Raw genomic sequence first — 22,960 nt, forward strand, 5'->3', positions numbered from 1 at the left:
ATTTTCCATACTTTCCCAAAGTCGTCTCCTCGTCTCTAAACAAGGGCTGAACATGCTTCACATCAGCAATAAAACCACGGGGGATTCGGACCGGCCTCCAGGATTGCACTTAAACTGACTGTCATGGCGGTCGAGAACAATATGGGAATTTGGGAACTGAAATCACTGGGCTACAGTATGTTCTCAATTGAATGGTGTGCTTGTACCACACTTTCCTGAACCTGTCATTAAATCTGATGAGTGGAACTGAACCAGTCGTTCTGTAACTGCAACAAACTTATAAAGGTGAATAAATATGTACTATTCATTCATTCATTTTCCTTTGGCTTGGTCTCTTTTCTAGAGGTTGTCACAGCGGAATAAACCGACAACCATTCCAGCATTATGCAGCAGATGCCCTTCCAGCCGCAACCCAGTACTGGGAAACACCCACACACACTCATTCATACACTAAGGCCAATTTAGTTCATCCAATTCACCTATAGCGCATCTGTTTGGACTGTTGGGGAAACCAGAGCACCCGGAGGAAACCCACACCAACACGGGGAGAACATGCAAACTTCTCACAGAAATGCCAACTGACCAAGCTGAGACTCGAACCAGTGACCTTCTTGCTGTGAGGCAACCGTGCCGCCAATATGTACAGTAATAAAGCAATTTAAAGGGATGTCCTGTTGAAGATATTTTGACGAATGTTGCAACCTGTGACCTCTGACTTCCATACTATTTTGTTTCCCAGTATGGATGGATGTCAAATGGTTGCCAGTTTATAATGTTTTCAAATATTTACTGTTCAACGCAAGAAAGACACTCAAAAAGGTTTGGAGCCCCTGGCAGCATCCAAATCTTTACTTTTCGATGAACTAGCACTTTAAAATGATCCCTTTACATTCCCACTCTCTGCTATTGATAGAAAAAAAACATTCCCACATTTAATTTTTAACAAAACACTTGGTAACACTTCACTTGAAGGGGTGTTCATAAGACTGTCTGTGACCTGACATGACACATGTCGCAATGGGATTTTATGCATGCTTATAACTGTCATTAAGGCCCAATCCCAATTCTATCTTTATACCCCTACCCCTTCCCCTTGGCCCTTGAAACAGAGTGTGAAGGGGAAGGACTTTTAAATTTACCCCTAAGAAAAGGAACAGCGCTTCAACACCTGCACACGTCATCATATATCATCACAATCTCTAGCTTCATATTAGATTGGGGATGGCAACTGCTGTAGTTATTCTAGTAGTGTTATTTTTTGGTATTTATCTTCAGGAAATCACTGAAGGCACCGATATATGTTTTGGTGGGCTGAATCTCGTTATATTTTGACATCAGTTGGGGGCCGGAGGGAGGAAAGAGGGCCGCAAATGGCCCGCAGGCCGGCAGTTTGAGACCCCTGTCTTAAAGAGATTGTGATTTTGTTTGATGCCTAATATGCTTTTAATTGATTAAATTAAACTTAAATGAATGATATTAAAGTGATGTTTACACCATATCTGCATTTTGAAATCGCAGCAACAGCTGGAAGTTTGTAGTCTACAGCATGTTTTTGCAATGTTTACAGAGCTGATCCTATACTTCCGGGTTTCTTCCCACCACAGCATTGCCTTCGTTTTTTAAAATAGCGGTCGCGTGAAACAAGCATATTGAGTCTCTACAGGTAAACATAATAATCTAAAATTGTTTAGTTTATTAAGCTTCAGATAACATTGAACGTGCATTAAAACACTAAGAATATAAAAAATAAAACCTCCTAAAACTGAAACAGTGTACAACATTTCTTTTATTGGGGTTTTATTTCTCTTTACAGTTATGTTGATGACAATGTGTATTAAAAACACGATCAATTCAACTGTGAAACTGAAAAAAAAAACAGATTAAAACATAAGTCTAAAATATTTTAAGATCAATGTGAGGTTCCTGCAGCACTAGTTCCTGTTGTTGGAGCGGGTCTATGTGTTTACCTGACCAATGACAGTGATCAATATTTTTGCATGTCTTTCTGATGCTCTAATGATGCATAATTTACATTTCACCTTAAAACAAAGATGGCTTTTTTATTTAAAATGTTGAGGTGTCACATTTTACAATAAAATTTCATTAGCTAATGGTAGTTCCTGCATACGAACATGAACTAAGGATGAACAACAGTATTTATTAATTATAGTTCAACATTTACTAATGTATTGTTCATTGTTTGTTCATGTCAGTAAATACATTAACATTACTTAATAGAACCTTATTATAAAATGTTACCAGTTCAAGTTATGTTTTTACATCAACTGCTGTATCTTCAGTCCTGTTACATGAATAAAACAACGGTTTGTAAAACTTCAAGGGCTGCCATTTGCAGAATCCAGAAGCTGCCAAGAGTAAATAAATGGATTCTGAATTCCTCAAGAATTAATATCAAGGCTTAGCTTTGTTAGCAGGTGCTTTTTTAGCCCTGAGACAGCGAATCTCACAGTCCTCCTGAGTGTTGAAGCGGTTGTCGTTCCCTTCACAGCCTCCATACCAGAACTGGACACACTGACCACTGCGGCTGTTGAAGGCCCATTTCAGTGTAAAGTTGCTGCAACTTCCTGCATAAGACTCAAGCTGGCAAATGTCTGAGCAAAAAGAAAAGAAAAATAAAGCTTGACTTTATTTGCTTGACACATTTTAGATCAGATATATACATATACATATATACACATATATATATACACACACATATATATATATATATATATATATATATATATATATATATATATATATATATATATATATATATATATATATATATATATATATATATATATATATAATGAGTCTTTTCAGTTTGATGAACTAGAACCTATTTCAATTGGCTGAAATAAAATGGTAGTTTACTCACTGGGATCCTGAGGAAGATTTTTGGATTCTGTGGAAGAAATTTCATCTAATGGGTCTACAAAAAAGGAAAGAAAAAGAGATTTATTCATTTAAAAAGCTTGTGATTTATGCATTAAAGTATAAAGCTTTAACTACTTTTTTTCTTAGAGGCTCATAAATAAGACTATTAATGAAAATTTAAGACAACACTAAGAATTCAGAGTGTCTGGATTTACTGAACTGGTTTTATGCACATTTTTATTTTTCATTATGACATAATGACATTTCCATTTTAAATTGAAAGGAAGTGAAAGAGATTGAGAGAATTCTAAATTGTTATAGGAGAATCATAAAATGTTGATTATTAAATATGCTGTAAATTATCATTTATTATTTTTGTTTCATCCTAAAATGTTGATTATTAATAATAATAAACAGTATCCTAATCATTGGCTTATTCTAAATTGTTGATTATTAAATATAGTTTTAAATATTGTGTTTTTTTTCATACTATCATAGTACGACGCATCGTTTGGGAAAAGAATGATGTAGTGACAAGAGTTTCCCAAAACTCCTAGTTGCTCTGTTGCAGATCCATCATTTGAACCACGTTAATCATAATGTAAAACGCCCATAATGATGCTCTAAACAGGGGGGTAACAACTCTTTTAGAGAAGAACTCTATTATTTGCATAAAGAAGTGATGGTTTTACAAGTACACGCATTTATAAAAAAACAATCCAATATTAGTTTTGGTAAAAACATGCACTCGTTTTCCATATTAATTAAAATATATGTAAACGGTACATATAGGGCCGGTGTTTCCTTTACAAATATTATTGAGAATATAACATATTCTATTCTAAAACATAAAATTACTTACAAAAGCTAACACATATTCTAATATCATATATAAATCATATAAATAAATAAATAATGAGGTTATTAAAAAAATAAATTTTATATTTATTAGAAAAATGAATCCTACTTTAATAATATTAATAATAATATTAATGATGATGCCGATTATTATTATTATTAAGTAGGATATTGTTTATTTAAAATTTTTTAAATTTTACAATTTGACACATGCAAACCCCTGCAGAAATGTTCTAACCAACAGGCCTGTCATATACAGTACAGATACTTAAAAACCTATTATAAATTAAAAGCATTAAAGTATACTATGTTTTTTGTTTTCACAAGCTTTGGAGACGTAACATAAATTCCCCTTTTGAATAATAGGTCACCTATAGCTTTCGTCATGAGCGATGACTGTGTTCAAAACTGCATCAATGTTTTCAGAGTGCACTGCGAAGGGAGCGCAATTGAAAACTGAACTGTAAAAATACTTTGAAAGCAAAATTACACCTAAGAGGCGATGACTTTAATGCTTTTTAAACATAAAATCATTCCAAGTTTAAATGTTAGAGCGTTCTAAACGAATAGGGCATAGGGGGGATAAGTGGGAATAGAACACAGCCAGGAACTATGTTTCCAACTACAGCTCTAAAGGTGTAGTTGCAAGCATACAAGTTTGCGATGCAGTTTGCGAATGCTCGTTGGAACGGTAAATCAACAACAAATAACGACATAACTTGCCATCGTTAGTTAGCTAACGATGGTTTTCGGAAATGCACCCCAGGACAGTAAATTTGAAGTTGTTCTTTCTTCTATCAGTCGCACACTATTTTTTCCTTTTTCTGAAAGTCTTGATAAACACCACTGTACAGTTTTTCTTTTATTATTTCAGCAAATAGGACTGTTGAAAATGATTTGTTGATCTCTCCCATTCACTGCGTTCTAGCTTTAGCCAAATCCCGGAAATGTGAAAAAGATCCATTAAGCTTAAAACATTACAACAGACTTAAAACATCAAACTAAACATGGCAAACCTTGACAACGTCTGTTTCTGTAAGTTTTAAAATGATGAATTGTTACTATTCTCACCTAACAAGATTTAAATGGATAGTTCTCTCTCTCTCTCCGTCTCTCATACAGTACATTAAAAGAGAGGGATAGCTCTCATACATTAAAAGAGAGGGATAGATATCTATAAAAGCAGAAGAAAATCTGAATATACCTGTGGAGCCACACTCCCTTAGGCACTCGTCCTCTGTCAAGAATTGGTTTTCATTCCCATCACAGCCGCCATACCAGAAGCGCATGCATTTGTTAGTCTGTTGTCTATAGTACCATCTGGACACGTACGTTCCACACAAACGGCCAGGTTCTCTCGCTAGGAAACATCGCGCTGCTGGAAACAAACAGTACACTCCACTAAGTCCCCATGGCACTGAATACTGAACTATATCAAAGAAACAGCACAAAAACAGTGTGTGCATTTTTAATGTGAGTGAGGAAACATGCAACTTCAAAAAAGGCAGAGCAGTTACACCAGGGAGTTGAAGTGCCCTTATTATGCTTTTTCAGTATTACCTTCCAAGTAATGTGTGTACAATGTAAAAAATAAAAGTGGCTGCCTTTTGTTTGTTTTTTAGGCTAAATCAGCTAATCAAAATAGGCTAACTACAGCTAAAATTTGTATTGTATTAAACTGACTTAAATTGAAAGCTAAAACTTGCGTAACAGAATCGTAACAGGTTTTAATAACGAGTAACAAAAACATACGTTGTCATGAATTATACAAGATGTTTAAAGTCAGCTTAACAATTTAAGTTGAAATAACTACATTTTAAGGCAATACTTTTTTACAGAGGCATTTGTGCTGTGAAAGCTCTGCAAATAAATAAAATCTGCATCATTAAATCTTAAATATTTTATGTTACTGTTTACCAAAAGTGAACTTGAACTTGTCACCAGTAATTCCAATTAGAACCTGCACAAATCTATGCAAGTTTCCAAGTAATGCGTGTACACTGTAAAAAAATTAAAGTTGCTGCCTTTTATTGTTTTGTTTTTTAGCTAAACTAGCTAATCAAAATAGGCTAATTATTGCTAAAACTTACCTTGCTTACTTGGTTTAAATCGGCATGTTAAATAAGAATCATAACAATTAGGTTTTAATAAAGAGTTGTTAAAACGCAATATTTTTCAATTGTCAAGATTTAACTCTATCTTTTAAGTCAGTTTAACAATTTAAGTTGAAATAACTCAATTTAAAGGTGCAGTATGTAAGTTTTACACCCAGTGGTTGAACTAGGTATTGCATTCCTGGATCAAAACAATGACCAAGAGCGAGTCTGACTATCGAGCCTAAAGGCTGATTTAAACAGTGTTCTAAATAAAAGCAATGGCACACGATATTTTATAATATTCATTAATATATATTAATTTTAAATATTTTCCACATATTTCCAGGAGTTTTTGTTCTAACCAACACCTCGAATTGATTAGAAAGGCTTCTATCTCTTGTAGATAAACCACAGAAAACTGACAATGCTCACCTCAGGTACACCTTATGTACTTTATTCAGTGTTTAATGCTAATAATGTGAGTTTGAATGCCATTTTACATCACATTTATTGCCATACTACTGAAAGCAGCAGCAGATAGCTCTCCTCAGATCTTGAAAATAAAATAAACTGTTTGAAACTGAACTTTAGAACGGACTCAGTGCAAACCAAAACATATCAGTGATTCAGCATGTACATTTAATAATATTAAAGAGGTTTAATATATATTGATTAGATTATAAACATTAGCATTATATGAGTGAGTACTCTGTGCTTCTGAATGGCTGCATTTAAATTTCTGTCATGTTTCATCTGGTGCAAACAGCCAAACTGCTTATCACTGCGTATCTCGTCACGTAGTGTGTTGTTACGACACGAGGTTACAATGTAACCTGCTCACCTAATGTTTACGTCTGTAATATTTATATTATTTGCTAACTAATAACCACCTCATGTGGAACTCTGAATCTGTATCTCATTTTGGAGTCTGCTACAGTCCACCAGTGGTCGCATTTCCGTCAAGGGTGCATGCTTTGAGAGCCTTCCTGACTGAATGAATGAAATACGCGGTTTTCCAAGAAGGCAACCCGGTGCTGAAATATAATTAGCTAAACTGGCAGTGGGTGGGTTAAAAGAACAAAAACAAAAACAAATGTTTTCAAAGCAGAATATCTGACTTCAGCATTGTTTTTCCAGATAAACAAGAATCTTCATGTAGGATGTTTCTTAAATATCTGAAAAAATATTATTGTATTTTAATGCTTTAGAAAAGTCAAAAACTTACAACAGCTTTAAGGCAGCAACTTTACAGAATGTGAATGTGATAGGTCTGCAAAGTAGTCTGCAAGATAAATGATTTAAAACGATAAAAGTTGCTGTTTACCAAAAGTGAGAACTGATTTTCAGAGCTTGACATTGTCGTCAGTATTTCAAGTGTAATGGCCTGCACAAATCTATGTAGGTTTGTAACAAATACGCTTAATACTATGGTTTTAATGGCTTCCTAAAAAGTCTCATTTGACCCTGAATCAGTGACTATGTTTACATGGACATCAGTAATCGAATTATTTGCTTTAATCTAATTAAGAAAATAATAAGACTAAGGTGTTTACATGAGTTGCTTTTTGAGTGTTACTTTCATGATCCCGTTTTAAATGTTATAGCACATAATTCGATTAAAGTCATTGCATCACTGCGCTATCCGCATTTCGATTAAGGTGTTTACATGTCTGTACTGCACTTCAATAATGCGACTAAAATCGGCATACTCCACATGTCTTAATTCGATTTCTCTTTAGTTCGATTATTGATATGATTATCGATTATTACCTTAATCTGATAAAATTAATCAAAAAATAAATAAAAATCACTGTTTACATAGTTAACTCTTAATCAGAGCATTGTCTTAATTGCATTAAAATCAAATTATTGGTGTCCATGTGAACATGGATCATTGTAGTTGTAGGTTAAGAGTGTAAATGTATGGCTTGTGCCAAACAGCATAGAAAAATTAGGAGGTTTTGAAAATATCTTTGTGTGAACAAGGCCTTAGAAAGCAGGAGTTTAGAGAGATCAGATGCTAGAACAATTAATTAATTAATTTCAAATAATGTGAGAAAACACTGAAGCAAATGAAGTGTTTGAACCTTTAAACCAGCATAAATGTGGCACATCATTTGGGCGGGATGATCTGGATTTATTACCTTTAGTCTTTGGAGGTTCAGTGTGGTTCTCTATGAGCTCCTCTGTAAGACGCTCAACATCGGATTCTGGTTTTTCTGGTTCTGTATTTTGCTCTTCATAATATTCATATTCCACCTGAGGAAATTCTGTTGTGATGAGGTCTTCGGTGGGTGCCTTGGTGGGCAGAATGGGTGGGGGCCTCGGTGGGCTGAAACAAAACCAGAAGGATTTGTTTCAGTAAAAGAAACAGATTGTGTCTCGTATGGATCATTAGTGTCCAATATTTCATTGTATTACTTTAGTTTGTTTATTTATGGCCACATCAGCAACTTATGGCTATTTCATAATAAGATCAATAAAAATGAAATATATCTGTATGAAGCTGTTATAATATTAATATTAATAATAATAATAATAATAATAATAATAATAGCTTGATACATCAAGAGATAATAAAAAACACTCAAAATTTCACATTAAAAACTAAACAAAACAATTAAATATGAATTATACTTCGATGTATGATAAATAACATTTTAAAACGCCGATTAAAGTGATTGTTTGTATTTAAACACTAAAAAATTATGACAACAAATGTCTTTATGTTATTTTAACTTTTTTCAATAAGTTAATCAGGTTTCAACTAAATTGCTTTTGTTACAGTGCATCTGGAAAGTATTTATAGCGCTTCACTTTTTACATATTTTTTATCTTACAGCCTTATTTTAAAAAAGATTGTATCCATTTATTTCCTCAAAATTCTACACACAATACCCCCTAATGACAATGTGAAAAAAAAAAGAGTTTTGAAATTGTTGCAAATTTATTAAAAATAAAAAAAAAACAGAAAAATCACATGTACATCAGTATTCACAGCCATTACTCAATACTTTGTTGATGCAGCTTTGGCAGCAATTACAGCATCAAGTCTTTTTGAATATGATGCCACAAGCTTGACACACCTGTCTTTGGGAATTTTTGCCCATTCCCAGTGTTTGCAGTACCTCTCAAGCTCTATCAGGTTGGATGGGAAACGACAGTGTAAAGCCATTTTCAGATCTTTCCAAAGATGTTCAATAGGAGTCAGGGTCTGGGCTCTGTCTAGGCCACTCAAGGAAATTCACCGAGTTGTTGTGAAGCCACTTCATTGATATTTTAGCTGTGTGCTTTGGGTCATTGTACTGCTGTAAGATGAACCGTCGCCCCAGTCTGAGGTCAAGAGCACTCTGAAGCAGGTTTTATTCAGGATGTCTCTGTATATTGCTGCATTCATTTTTCCCTCTATCCTGACTAGTTTTCCAGTTCCTGCCGCTGTAAAACATCCCCACAGCATGAGGCTGCCACCACCATGCTTCACTGTAGGGATGGTATTAGCCTGGTGATGAGCAGAGCCTGATTTTCTCTAAATGTAACGCCTGGCATTCAATCCAAAGAGTTCAATTTTAGTCTCATCAGACCAGAGAATTTAGTTTCTTATGGTCTGAGAGTCCTTTAGTGCCTTTTGGCAAATTCCAGGCGGGTATGGCTTCCATCTGGCCACTCTACCATACAGGCCTGATTGGTGAATTGCTGCACAGATGGTTGTTCTTCTGTAAGGTTCTCCTCTCTCCACAGAAGAACGCCGGAGCTCAGACAGAGTGACCATCGGGTTCCCTGACTAAGGCCCTTCTCCCCCGATTACTCAGCATAGATGGCTGGCCAGTTGTAAGAAGAGTCCTGGTGGTTCCAAACATCTTCCACTTATGGATGATGGAGACCCAAATGCTTTCAGAGCAGCAGAAATTTTTATGTTTATATTTTTTATTTTCCCCAGCCTTGAGACAATCTCGTCTCTGAGGTCTACAGACAATCCCTTTGTCTTCATGCTTGGTTTGTGCTTGTACAGTCAACCCTGGGACCTTATATAGACAGGTGTACGCCTTTTCAAATCATTTCCAATCAACTGAATTTACCACAGATGAACTCTAAGCTGCTGAAACATCTCAAGAATGATCAGTGGAAACAGAATGTACCTGAGCTCAATTTAGAGCTTCACGGCAAAGGCCGTGAATACTGATGTACATGTGATTTTTCAGCTTTTTTATTTTTAATAAATTTGAAACAATTTCAAAAACTCTTTTTTCCACATTGTCATTATGGGGTATTGTGTGTAGAATTTTGAGGAAATAAATGAATTTAATCCATTTTGGAATAAGGCTGTAACATAAAACAAATGTGGAAAAAGTTGAGCGCTATGAATACTTTCCGGATGCTCTGTACATAAAATTTTACTTAATATTTTTAGTCAGTTGATGTTGAGATGACTAGAAAAGTTCATTTGATTAAACAAAAAAAATTAAGCCAGCAATATATCTTTACAGTGACTCTGCAAACAAAAACAAAATAAGCCTTCAATAAATCCACTGCGTAAGGTTTGAAACCATGGATATTTCACACCACAATCAAAGCTAAATGCAGTCCAACCAAATGAAAGTGTGTGACTTTTGGACAGGCAATGTTGATACAATAGATGTATCCAAGCACAGCCAACACTTTTGGAACTATGAAGGACTCAAAAGAAAACAAAGTACAATTTTTAGACCTCCCTAAGTGGAGTTTAACCCAACAACCTTTAGATTATTGATCCTAGAGCTGAACCAGCTGTCACATCAAAACACAAACACACACACACACACACACACAAACACACACACACACACACACACACACACACACACACACACACACACACACACACACACACACACACACACACACACACACACACACACACACACACACACACACACATTTAAGAAAACGTTTCAGCTAAACGGTTTTCAAAATGAACAATTCTTTATGATTTTATATTCAGACAGTGTTGTTGGCACATTACCTCTCTGTGGTTTGCTGTCCAAAGTCAACAGGCCTGAGCACAAAATCACGACAGTCACGGGGCTGCGGCAGTGTGCGGGGTAGGATTCCTCCTGAAAAAAAACAGCAAAACACGCACCAGGCTTATTTCCAAAACACAAAAACAAAACAACGTTTCATTACTTTTTGAAAGAAATGCTATTAGAAGGGAAACATTACACTTAGAACAATATATAGGGGGGAATAAGTATTGAACACATCACAATTTTTCTGGCAATAATATTTCTAAAGGAGCTGCTGACATGGAATTGAAGCACATTTTGGTAAAAACCCAAACAATACAAACATAAAAATAAAACAAAAAAATGAGTTTTGTGTAATAACAATGAAATGACAGAAAGAGAAAGTGCTGAACTACTGAATTGTATTTAAAACTTTATATAAAAGGCTTTTTTGGTGCTACAGCTAACAGACGCCTCTCATATAAAGAATGAAGACACATGCATTGCTCAGGTGTGAGTTTTTCCACAGGCTTTAACAGAGTGTAAAAATACTCATGGTTTTGTAGGTCTAGTCTAGCAAATCTGATTTTTATTTTGTCATATCGATTGGATTCAAGTCAGGTGATTGGCCATCAACAAACCATCATTATACAATAACTTGCCTGATTACCCTAACCTGCCTAGTTAACCTAGTTAAGCCTTTAAATGTCACTTTAAGCTGTATAGAAGTGTCTTGAAAAATATCTAGTCAAATATTATTTACTGTCATCATGGCAAAGATAAAATAAATCAGTTATTAGAAATGAGTTATTAAGACTATTATGTTTAGAAATGTGTTGAAAAAAAATCTCTCAGTTAAACATGCATTGGGGAAAAAATAAACAGGGGGGGTAATAATTATGACTTTAGCTATATATATATATATATATATATATATATATATATATATATATATATATATATATATATATATATATATATATATATATATATATATATATATATATATATATATATATAGTATGTCACGATCACCAGTGATCCAGCCTGTGCAGATTGCTGGTAAACACACATTATTGCATAGAACTCCAAATCCGCCATTAAATGCACTGTAAGATCCAGTAATGCACCACTTATCACGTGGCTTAGATCCCCATGACTGCAGACAGACAGAGCTGAAGCTACGCATGAACTGATTATATATAAATATATAACTGATTATATATAAATATATAACTGATTATATATGAGACAAGATGGCGGCGCGTTCGGTTCGCGAGGCTCAGCGTCTCTCCAGTATCTGCAATTTTGCAGTATTATTCCTGCTCATTTCGGGTCTGTTCGTGCAGAACAGCGGTGCCCTTACATCGTACACCCGACAGGACATCTTGGATATTGGTTTGTGCATTCCGGACAGTTTTATTAACAATCTTCGACTCATCCCTGAGATCGCCAGAACACCCGGGCCGGAGCGCCCTACACGGCCGGGCGGAAGTGCTCGGAGGCGGCGCAGAGAACGTAAACAAAGACGGGGGAAGCGCGGCGGGCTAAGAGCTAAGCTAAAGCTAACACCACACCGGCTCTCTTTACCCAGCATCTTTCTCGCCAATGTACGGTCACTGGTGAACAAAATGGATGAGATTCGACTGCGCATCAACCACAGCAAAAGATTATGGAACTGTAATGTCATGATTTTCACAGAAACATGGCTAAACAGCGGGATACCAGACAACGCTATATCGCTAACGGAGCATCAAACATTCCGAGCAGACAGAACGGCGGATGACTCCGGTAAGACCAGAGGCGGAGGATTATGCATTTATATTAACAAAGCTTGGTGCACAAACTCTGTCGTCGTTGGGAGACATTGCTCTGTTAACCTGGAATTTCTAATGGTTAAATGTAGACCGTTTTATCTGCCACGGGAGTTCACCTCCACCATAATAACTGCCGCTTATATCCCTCCCGATGCTGATGCCAAGCTTGCTATGAATGAACTTCATGCAGCCATCAGCAAACAACAGACTGCTCACCCGGAGGCTGCTTTTATTGTTGCGGGGGATTTTAATCACTCAAACTTAAAAACAGTGCTCCCCAAATTCCATCAGAACATTTTCTGCCACACAAGGGGAAACAAAACTTTAGACCAAGTTTACACAAACATGGCTGAAGCATATGCTGTGACCCCCCTCCCCCACTTGGGTCAATCAGATCACCTTTGTTTGTTTCTCACCCCCAAATACTCACCCATCGTCAACCGTGTGAAGCCATCAGTAAGGACCATCAAAGTGTGGCCAGCGGGGGTGGACTCCACACTCCAGGACAGGTTTGAACACACAGACTGGAGTATGTTTGCTTCCCAGGCCACATGTGGCTCTCACACAGACATTGACAGTTACACTTCCTCTGTTCTGGAATATATCAACACCACCATAGACAGTGTTACAACCCAGAAACAGATCACCACATACCCAAATCAAAAGCCATGGATGAACAAGGAGGTGCGCCTCCTGCTGAAGGCACGCAACACTGCATTCAGATCAGAGGATGCACAGGCCTACAGCACTTCCAGGGCTAATCTGAAGAGGGGCATCAAAAAGGCCAAGCACTGCTACAAGCTAAAGCTAGAGGAGCACTTTTCCAACTCTGATCCTCGGCGCATGTGGCAGGGCATCCAGGCCATCAGCAACTACAAACCCAGCCAGTCCACACCCACAGCCACAAATGTCTCCTTCCTGAACGAGCTAAATGACTTTTATGCCCGCTTTGAAAGAGACAATACAGAACCCTACACCAGGAACTCTACCTCAACAGACCACTCACCTATCACACTCACCTCCTCAGAAGTCTACACCGCACTGAGTTGGATCAATGTGCGTAAGGCTGCTGGACCAGACGGTATCCCTGGGCGCGTCCTCAAAGCATGTGCAGAACAGCTCGCTGGGGTGTTCACAGACATTTTCAACCTGTCGCTTAACCTAGCAACTGTGCCAACATGCTTTAAAACCACCTCTATTGTGCCGGTGCCCAAACACTCCAGCCCAACATGCCTGAATGACTACCGCCCTGTAGCACTCACACCCATCATCATGAAGTGCTTCGAGCGGTTGGTCCTGGCACATCTGAAAGACTCTCTGCCATCCACACTGGACCCACATCAGTTTGCCTACCGTGGCAACAGGAGCACAGAAGACGCCGTCTCCATAGCACTGCACTCTGTACTCACTCACCTGGACAATAAAAACACTTATGCACGAATGCTGTTTGTTGACTTCAGCTCAGCATTCAACACTGTCATACCCTCTAAGTTACTGATCAAACTCAGAGACCTGGATATCGACACGTCTCTCTGCAACTGGGTTATGGACTTTCTGACTAACAGACCTCAGAATGTTAGATCAGGCCACATCTGCTCCACCACCGTCACACTCAACACTGGTGTACCACAGGGCTGCGTGCTGAGCCCCTTCCTCTACTCCCTTTTTACCATCGACTGTAGGCCTGTGAACAGATACAACACCATCATCAAATTTGCAGATGACACCACAGTGATTGGTCTAATCAGCAATAATGATGAGACTGCCTACAGGGAGGAGATACAGCATCTGGCCACTTGGTGCACCGACAATAATCTGCTCCTTAACACCAGCAAGACCAAGGAGCTCATTATGGACTTCAGGAAGGGACGAACAGGCTCGCATGATCCCATCCACATTAATGGGATGGCCGTTGAGCCTGTCTCATCCTTCAAGTTCCTGGGGACCCACATCTCTAAGGACCTTTCCTGGACCACCAACACCTCCAGCCTGGTCAAGAAGGCTCACCAGCGCCTATTCTTCTTGAGGCAACTTAAGAAGAACCAGCTTTCATCAGCCGTCCTGGTGAACTTCTACCGCTGCACAATAGAAAGCATCCTGACCAACTGCGTCACAGTCTGGTATGGAAGCTGCTCTGTTGCGGAGCGTAAGGCACTGCAGCGGGTGGTGAAAACTGCCCAACGCATCACAGGGACTACACTGCCAGCCATTGAGGACATCCAGAAGAAACACTGTCTGCGCCGAGCACGCAGTATCCTTAAGGACTCCTCTCACCCTGCTCACAGACTGTTTTCTCTCCTGCCTTCCGGCAGGCGCTTCAGGCTCCCCCGGACAAAAACCAGCAGACTGAGGAACAGCTTTTTCCCCAGAGCTGTCTTCCTTTTGAACTCTGCCCCTCACTGACTCTTTTGCCCCCCCAATACACCCCCCACACTCCTCTAACTAATACTCCTCACAATCACTGCACTATTTAACATTTGCACATTTAAAGTTTGCACATATTCATTGCACTGATTCATTTACTTGAACTGTACATACCCACTGCACATGGACATTTGTAATTATGTTTATCTGCACACTCCTGATTATTAATAGCATCCTGTACATATATTCATTTATTGTAAATCTGTTCATAGCTAATACAACCTGTATATAATGTTGATAGTACATCCATCTGTAAATATCACCATAGTTTTTCTATAACTGCACTTTATAACTTATAACTGTATCCTGCACTTGCTGCTATTGCACTGCTGGTTAGACCTAAACTGCATTTCGTTGCCTTGTACTTGTACATGTGTAATGACAATAAAGTTGAATCTAATCTAATCTAATCTAATATAAATATATAACTGATATATATATATATATATATATATATATATATATATATATATATATATATATATATATATATATATATATATATATATATATATATATATAATGTATACTAATATACAATTAATTGCTTGTATATATTGTTCATATATTAAAGGTTAATGACGCCAAGCTGATTTCAGCAAGTAGGACATGTTCCTGAATTAACATCTAATGTATGTTGATCCTGGAGCAACATTCCAATCAGCCAATCAGAATTAAGGGATATGTTTACAGTATATGTTAAGTTTAGGCTTGCGGTTAGGTTTATGCATTCTACATGATTGTTATCAACTATTATTCCCCTCTGATTTCGGGAATAATTTACAGTTTATGGTAGGGGTGGGCGATATGACCTAAAATTAATATCACAGTATTTTTCATCTTTTGAACGGTGACGGTATAATATCATGGTATTACTTTCAATAGCAAAATATTATACATCTCAAGGAAGAAGGGACAAAAGAAAGTCTCACTTCTATCACTCTTTAAAAGTTTTGGTTTGGGTCATTGTAAATGCTCAGTCTCGTTATGAGCTGATCTTCATTTCTCTGTGTTGGTGGAATAAAGCAGGCGAGTTTTTATGAGCAGACAGAGCAGGATTCTCATGATGACCACCAGCGCAATTCCGCTCTTTGTTATGAGCCGTAGTTTCAGTGTAAACTTAGTAAAGGTGAGCTTCTTTGGCGATGATGTGTACAGTGTTAGATTTTATATTTAGCGGACATTTGCGCTGAACACGCGGTGAATGCAACACATCGAGATTCGGGCACCTTCTCCGAAAACACTCGATTGATCTCAGCTGGCGGATCAACATTTACCTCGTGTTATGATCGCTGTCATCTGCGCCATTATTATTATTATAACTTTAGGTGAGGTTTGCAAACCTGTGCACTTTTCACTCTTCAGCCGTTTGCATTTCCTGCAGTAACAAAAGCTCCCTGTTATCTGACAGCGGGAAGCGTTGAGTGACTGACAGCTAATATGAACCAATACAGCAGCAGGGTAGAGCGATTCAGCAAGTTTTTAGAGAAAATCAAATCAGATTGCACTACAACCATTATATTCAGACACACAAATGCTCCCAAATATATTATGAGGGCGCATAGATTACATTTCGGGCACTCATGCGACCAAAATGGTTGCAATTTCGAGCCCTGTAGTATAAGGACATGTATTCAGACCACAACTGATCATTTGAAGAAAATTGAATGCCTTATTATTTAGAATTAGCTATTATTGATGTGAATGCAGCCGTTCAAGGCGCATAATTGATTTATTACGGTATTGACGGTATCAGAAAATCCATGTCGTGGCGCAATGTCACACCGGTGATGACTATGACACCGGTGTACCGCCCACCCCTAGTTTATGGTTGGGTTTAGAAGCAGGGATTACATTTTTTAGCAAAAATGATGTTCCAGGATCAACATAAATATTAATCCAGAATCACACTGTACTTGGCAAAATCAGGACATGCAGGGTAATGATCTGTTAATTTCCATAGTAAAGGGAAAGTGGATGATATTGAGAGTTTTTGCAATAATCTGCAAGTCAAGTCAACACAGCAGAGCACGTTAGCAAGCATTTCTAAAGCAGCGTTCTTTTGCTAATACATCCTTACTGTGAAACATTTGCAGGAAGGCATAAAGGAAGCGTGTTGCATATTCCTGATCATCCAGAAACACCAGGTGCTGATTTAGAGGAGAACTGCTGAGCTTCTGCATCTGGCTCCAGTCGAACCTCTGTCCGGCCATCAGAATAAACATAACCACATTCTGGCACTTACACAGTCGGGACAAATAATCAAGCTGAGCTTTGCTGTGCTCAGACTCTGCTGAGAAAACAGCCACAACCATTCGCTTGCTTCGTGGTCTCTCCGCTTTAAGGATAACGTTAGTGATCAACCACTCCAAAGCAAACTCGGGATGGGACGTCCCACCCACTTGCTTTAAGCTACTACTAATGTGGCGCTTCATGATGTTGCGATCTTTAAATTTCGTGAAGCCGAACTCCTCGTGGATGTAAGAGGAGCCATAAATGGAGCTCTGCTGGTAGACGGACACTCTGGTTTTTCTGTCCGCTCGACTGGGCTCGTTGCTCACACCGATTCGGTCCAACAGAGACAACAGAAGCTCTTTTGAATGTAAATACTGTTGAGAGTTAAGGTTATCAGAGCCGTCCAGCAGCAAAGACAAGTCCATATCCATCTGCAGGGGTTGCGGATTGAGAGTTATACCACAGACTGGGTCTGGCTTGCAACGATCTGGGGAAAAAAACAAGATAATAAACACTGTTGTATACCGTGCTCAGGGTTTCTGCAGGTTTCATCAAGCCAAATTTAAAAGTGTCCTAACAGCATGTGACATGACATGATAAAAGCTATCTTTTCCATTTTAAAAGGAGTTTTTATCCTAACCATCTGCCACAGTGATGCACAATTTTCTATTTTAGAAAAGATTTTTATTTCAGCTACGTCACCACAAAATAACAGCATAAACTACTGTAACAATGATCACCTCAGGTACTGATTATGTGCTTTATTCTGTGTTAAATGCTCCCAATGTGAGTTTAAATACTCGTTAACATGACATTTATTGCCAAACTACTGAAAGCAGCAGCAGATAGTTCACCTCAGATCTTGAAAATAAAATAACTAGCAGACGGTGTGAAAATGTTAAAACTGTAATTTAGCCCAAACCATCAACATCAGTCACTCAGAGGCCTAATAATAATAATGTTAAAGCGTTTAGTGCAGAAAGACATATGGCTTGTCAGGTTGCATGTTGTTAGGACTCAGTGTAAGACTTTTAAAAACCATTATGAATAAAATTTCAGACTTGTACAGGACTAAACACGGACTATTTTTTCTAATGGGCTGGTTGGGCCAAATGGAAAAGATTTTCTCCTTGCCTCATAAAAACGAATGAAAATTTAGTTCTTTGTTAGCCTCATATTTTTAATAATGTGTCAAAATATAAGCAAAGTACAGTTGTATACACACTTTTTTGCAACATATATATTTATATTTAATGAAGTTTTAAAACTTATAATAAACTAATTGTATGCACAACAGTCTGTCCAGGTCAGTGTCCTCACCAGGTATAAGCTACAGTGCATCCAAAAGCTTTATTCCAAAATGGATTAAATTAATTTATTTTCTCAAAATTCTACACACAATACCCCATAATGACAATGTGAAAAAAAAAAATGAGTTTTTGAAATAGTTGCAAATTTATTAAAAATAAAAAAGCTGAAAAAAATCACATGTAGAGAAGTATTCACAGCCTTTGCTCAATACTTTGTTGATGCAGCTTTGGCAGCAATTACAGCCGCAAGTCTTTTTGAATATGATGCCACAAGCTTAGCACACCTGTCTTTGGGAATTTTTGCCCATTCCCAGTGTTTGCAGTACCTCTCAAGCTCTATCAGGTTGGATGGGAAGCAAACAGTGATGTGAGATGTTCAACAGGATTTGGGTCTGGGCTCTGGCTAGGCCACTCAAGGACATTCACCGAGTTGTTGTGAAGCCACTCCACTGATATTTTGGCGGTGTGCTTTGGGTCATTGTCCTGCTGGAAGATGAACCGTCGCCCCAGTCTGAGGTCGAGCACTCTGAAGCAGGTTTTCATTCAGGCTGTCTCTGTACATCACTGCATTCATCTTTCCCTCTATCCTGACTAGTCTTCCAGTTCCTGCTGCTGAAAAACATCCCCACAGCATGATGCTGCCACCACCATGCTTCACTGTAGGGATGGTATTAACCTGGTGATGAGCGGTGCCTGGTTCTCCAAATGCAACGTCTGGCATTCACTCCAAAGAGTTCAATTTTAGTCTCATCAGACCAGAGAATTTAGTTTCTTATGGTCTGAGAGTCAAAGGTAAATTCCAAAAAAAGTCTTTCCAGGTGGCGAGTGGCTTCTGTCTGGCCACTCTACCACACAGGCTTGATTGGTGGATTGCTGCACAGATGGTTGTCCTTCTGTAAGGTTCTCCTCTCTCCGCAGAAGAACACAGGAGCTCAGACAGAGTGACCATCTGGTTATTGATCACCTCCCTGACTAAGGCCTTTCTCCCCCGATCTCTCAGCTTAGATGTCCGGCCAGCTCTAGGGAGAGTCCTGGTGGTTTCAAACATCTTCCACTTACGGATGATGGAGGCCACTGTGCTCATTGGAACTTTCAGAGCAGCAGATATTTTTCTGTAACCTTCCCCAGCCTTGTGCCTCGAGACAATCGTGTCTCAGAGATCTACAGACAATTCCTTTGTCTTCATGCTTGGTTTGTGCTTTGACATGCACCGTCAAACCTGGGACCTTATATAGACAGGTGTATGCCTTTTCAAATCATGTTCAATCAACTGAATTTACCACAGGTGAACTCCAAATAAGCTGCTGAAACATCTCAAGAATGATCAGTGGAAACAGAATGTACCTGAGCTCAATTTAGAGCTTCACGGCAAAGGCTGTGAATACTGATGTACATGAGATTTTTCAGGTTTTTTATTTTTAATAAATTTGAAACAATTTAAAAAAACTCTTTTTTCCACATAGTCATTATGGGGTATTTTGTGTAGAATTTTGTGTAGAATTTTGTGTAGAATTTTGAGGAAATAAATTAATTTATTTATTTAATTTATTTAATGAAGCCAACATAAAAAATGTGGATATGAATACTTTCCGGATGCACTGTATATTAGCTATTAGCCAGGTATTAGCTATAAATACATTGAGAATTTTTAAACAAATGTTATTGTTAATTAGATAATTAAATCATATTGTTACAATAATTATACAATATTTACATATTGGTAAATTGAATTGATAAATAAAACTTTTGTTAAAAATTTAGATTTTTGGTGATTGGATTCGTGTCGGCCCAATTGGGTAGCTTTAAATGGACATAGGAAAATTAAGACCTGTTTATTATAATTTAAGACCCAATACAACACTACAACTCAATATTTCAGTCAATTTAAGACATTAAGACTTTAAGGCCTTTTGAGCAATAAATCTGCATATTAGACTGATTTCTGAAGAATTGTCTGACACTGAAGCTAAATTCAGCTTTGACCACATTATTACATTTTTACATTTATTCAAATAGAAAACAGCTGTTTTAAACACCAAGGCAAGTCCATTCAAAGGTCAGGCACATTTTTTAAAACACGTTATTACATTTAAATATATTTTAATGTATTTTGTCAGTTAGCTTTTCTCTAAGAAAATGCAATGTAATAAATTAATCTTGTCTAGTACACAACTGAACATCTTATATCTATAATATGTTGATAAGAGCTGATCTAAAACCCACTCCGCATTTTATAAATACTATACCACATGGGAATTATAATATGGAAATTATCAACAATGCAATTTCACATACAAAACATCAACTTTTACACATCCCCATACAGCAAAATGTTTAAAATTCGAGGCAGGATTTCATGCAAGACTGCTAACATAATCTATACGTTGCAGTGTCCATGTGATTTATATTATGTTGGTAAGACAAGTAGGATTTCGATGCGCTATTCGATCTTAATATATTGCTGTTACAACGTGAAGCCTTTTGGATTTTCATTCTAGATACGTTGTCTCCAAGAGAGTTTGATATTCATCCTTTTCTCTAATGTATAACTATTTGTTTCGGCAAAAAAATTTTGGTTATATTTTGTTACATTTCTTTGATATTTTGTTAGGTTTTTCTTTATTTGTGATGTATTATTAGGATTTGTTTTTGTATATTCGTTTCGAACATGCAAGTTGTGCAATTTGCAAAGTGTATTTTTCTCATTGTTGTGAGATAATGTATGAGATCATGTGATCTGTAAGTGTATAAAAAGAGGAACATGCTGTGATGAATGCTGTCTGATGAAGAGCCGGTGACCCCGAAATGTTACATGCTTTGTGTTAGCCTTTTTAATTTAAGAAATTGGTATTTTTGGAGCTTTGGTTTTGCCGCCTTTTTGAATATATTTTTGCAAAGTAATAAAGAAAAATATATATTTTTTGACTGACACATTTTACCAGTCAATAAGAGTTCGAATTCACATTCATAATGCCAGAATTGCCCAGTAGTGATACTTGGCAAGCGTTTAAAACGATAGTTAAAAAAAAAAAAAAAAAAAAATTTACTCATTCTCAAACCTTAATAAATTAGATTTCTGTTGCACACAAAAGAAGATATTTTGAAAAATGTTTGGAAATTGGTAATCATTGACTTCCATAACTAAAAACGCTATGGAAGTCAATGGTTAAATTATTCAAAAATATCTTGAGTGTTCAGCGGAAACAAAACCCGCAAACGAGTGTGTGACAAGGGTGAGTAAACGACAGATTTCTTAGTCTTAGGTGAACTATCCCTTTAAAGAAGTCTTTCCTAAACATAAAAAAACCCTTAAACTGTGAATGGTAGTCTGTGTGTCTGCATTGGAGCTTACCAAAACAAATAATGCAGCGTTTGATGCGATTCACTCCTCTGCCATCAACAATAATGTAGCTTCCTGTGTCGTCAACCTGAAACAAATATTCAAAGATATATAAATACTATATAAATACTGTTCATGCTTTTCTTTCCCAGCTAGGGAAAGAAAAAGACAAAAAGCTTTCTGTGGAAAAAGGTTATATTTGAGCTTCCTTATGGGCTTTGGAGACATTTGTACGCACATGAGAATTCTGTAGAAATCTGTGGGATTTCTGTGTACATAAAGATTGTGTGTGGACTCTTAAGTTGGAGCTTTAAGAGGAAACTTGGTGGCACTTATATGAAGCTCATGCTTATTAATAATTCTAAACAGAGTTATAATTCATTATAATCCTTCTATAAATGTATCTATAAAGACTAGTGCTGGGCAGACTACAAAATCACATACAAAAATAAAAGCTTGTTTTGACATAATACATGTGTGTGCTGTGTGTTTTTATTATGCATATATTAGGGGTGTAACGAATCCTGGTTGATCTGTGATTCATTTGGATCACAACCCATGGTTCAAAAAACACGTGACCTGTGGATTATTACTTATGTTTTACTTTACTAAATTTGTAATGGTCGCAGAGAGATCGCCTCTCGCGTCATTCAAATCACATGTATGAAAGCATTCAGGCTTTCCTGTAAAATATAATGACGATGGAGAAAATAGTGGTGGGTTATTCAGGATGTGGTGGGTTTCTTAGGTTATTAAAGGTGTTTTCTGTCACTACTTGTTTAGCCTGTATTAATGAATTCCATATAAGTTGCATGATTAATTATTAAAAATTCGGGATCTCATCACCCACGCTACATAAATTATAAATGATGGTGATTTGCATATTTTAATTAATTCTAAGAGATTCAGGGCCCTATCATACACGTGGCGCAGAAATGCAGAGTTCAGACTGTATGATTTTAGCCCTGATTTTGACTTGCTGACAGGTTTTGAGAAATCGCTAACAAATGCCTGAAATCAC

General features: G+C 37.3%; 1 protein-coding gene across 3 annotated transcripts in view; it reads right to left on the reverse strand.

Annotated features, from left to right (window-relative positions):
• Positions 1-1,768: 1,768 nt before the first annotated feature.
• LOC130239374 (collagen alpha-6(VI) chain) overlaps positions 1,769-22,960 on the reverse strand; it is an 81,924-nt gene continuing 60,732 nt past the window's right edge. For 2 of the 3 annotated variants that reach the window (XM_056470516.1, XM_056470514.1), the window contains 7 exons: positions 21,952-22,027; positions 17,135-17,776; positions 10,834-10,924; positions 7,979-8,166; positions 4,943-5,116; positions 2,882-2,935; positions 1,769-2,612 (listed from right to left, as the gene is read on the reverse strand). In XM_056470516.1, the coding sequence (XP_056326491.1) occupies positions 2,413-2,612; positions 2,882-2,935; positions 4,943-5,116; positions 7,979-8,166; positions 10,834-10,924; positions 17,135-17,776; positions 21,952-22,027 (1,425 nt within the window). In that variant the 3' untranslated portion in view covers positions 1,769-2,412. The remainder of the gene's footprint in view (positions 2,613-2,881; positions 2,936-4,942; positions 5,117-7,978; positions 8,167-10,833; positions 10,925-17,134; positions 17,777-21,951; positions 22,028-22,960) is intronic. The other variant, XM_056470515.1, reaches the window with a different exon arrangement.

Source organism: Danio aesculapii, chromosome 13 (assembly GCF_903798145.1).
Source record: "Danio aesculapii chromosome 13, fDanAes4.1, whole genome shotgun sequence".
Lineage (NCBI taxonomy): Eukaryota > Metazoa > Chordata > Actinopteri > Cypriniformes > Danionidae > Danio > Danio aesculapii.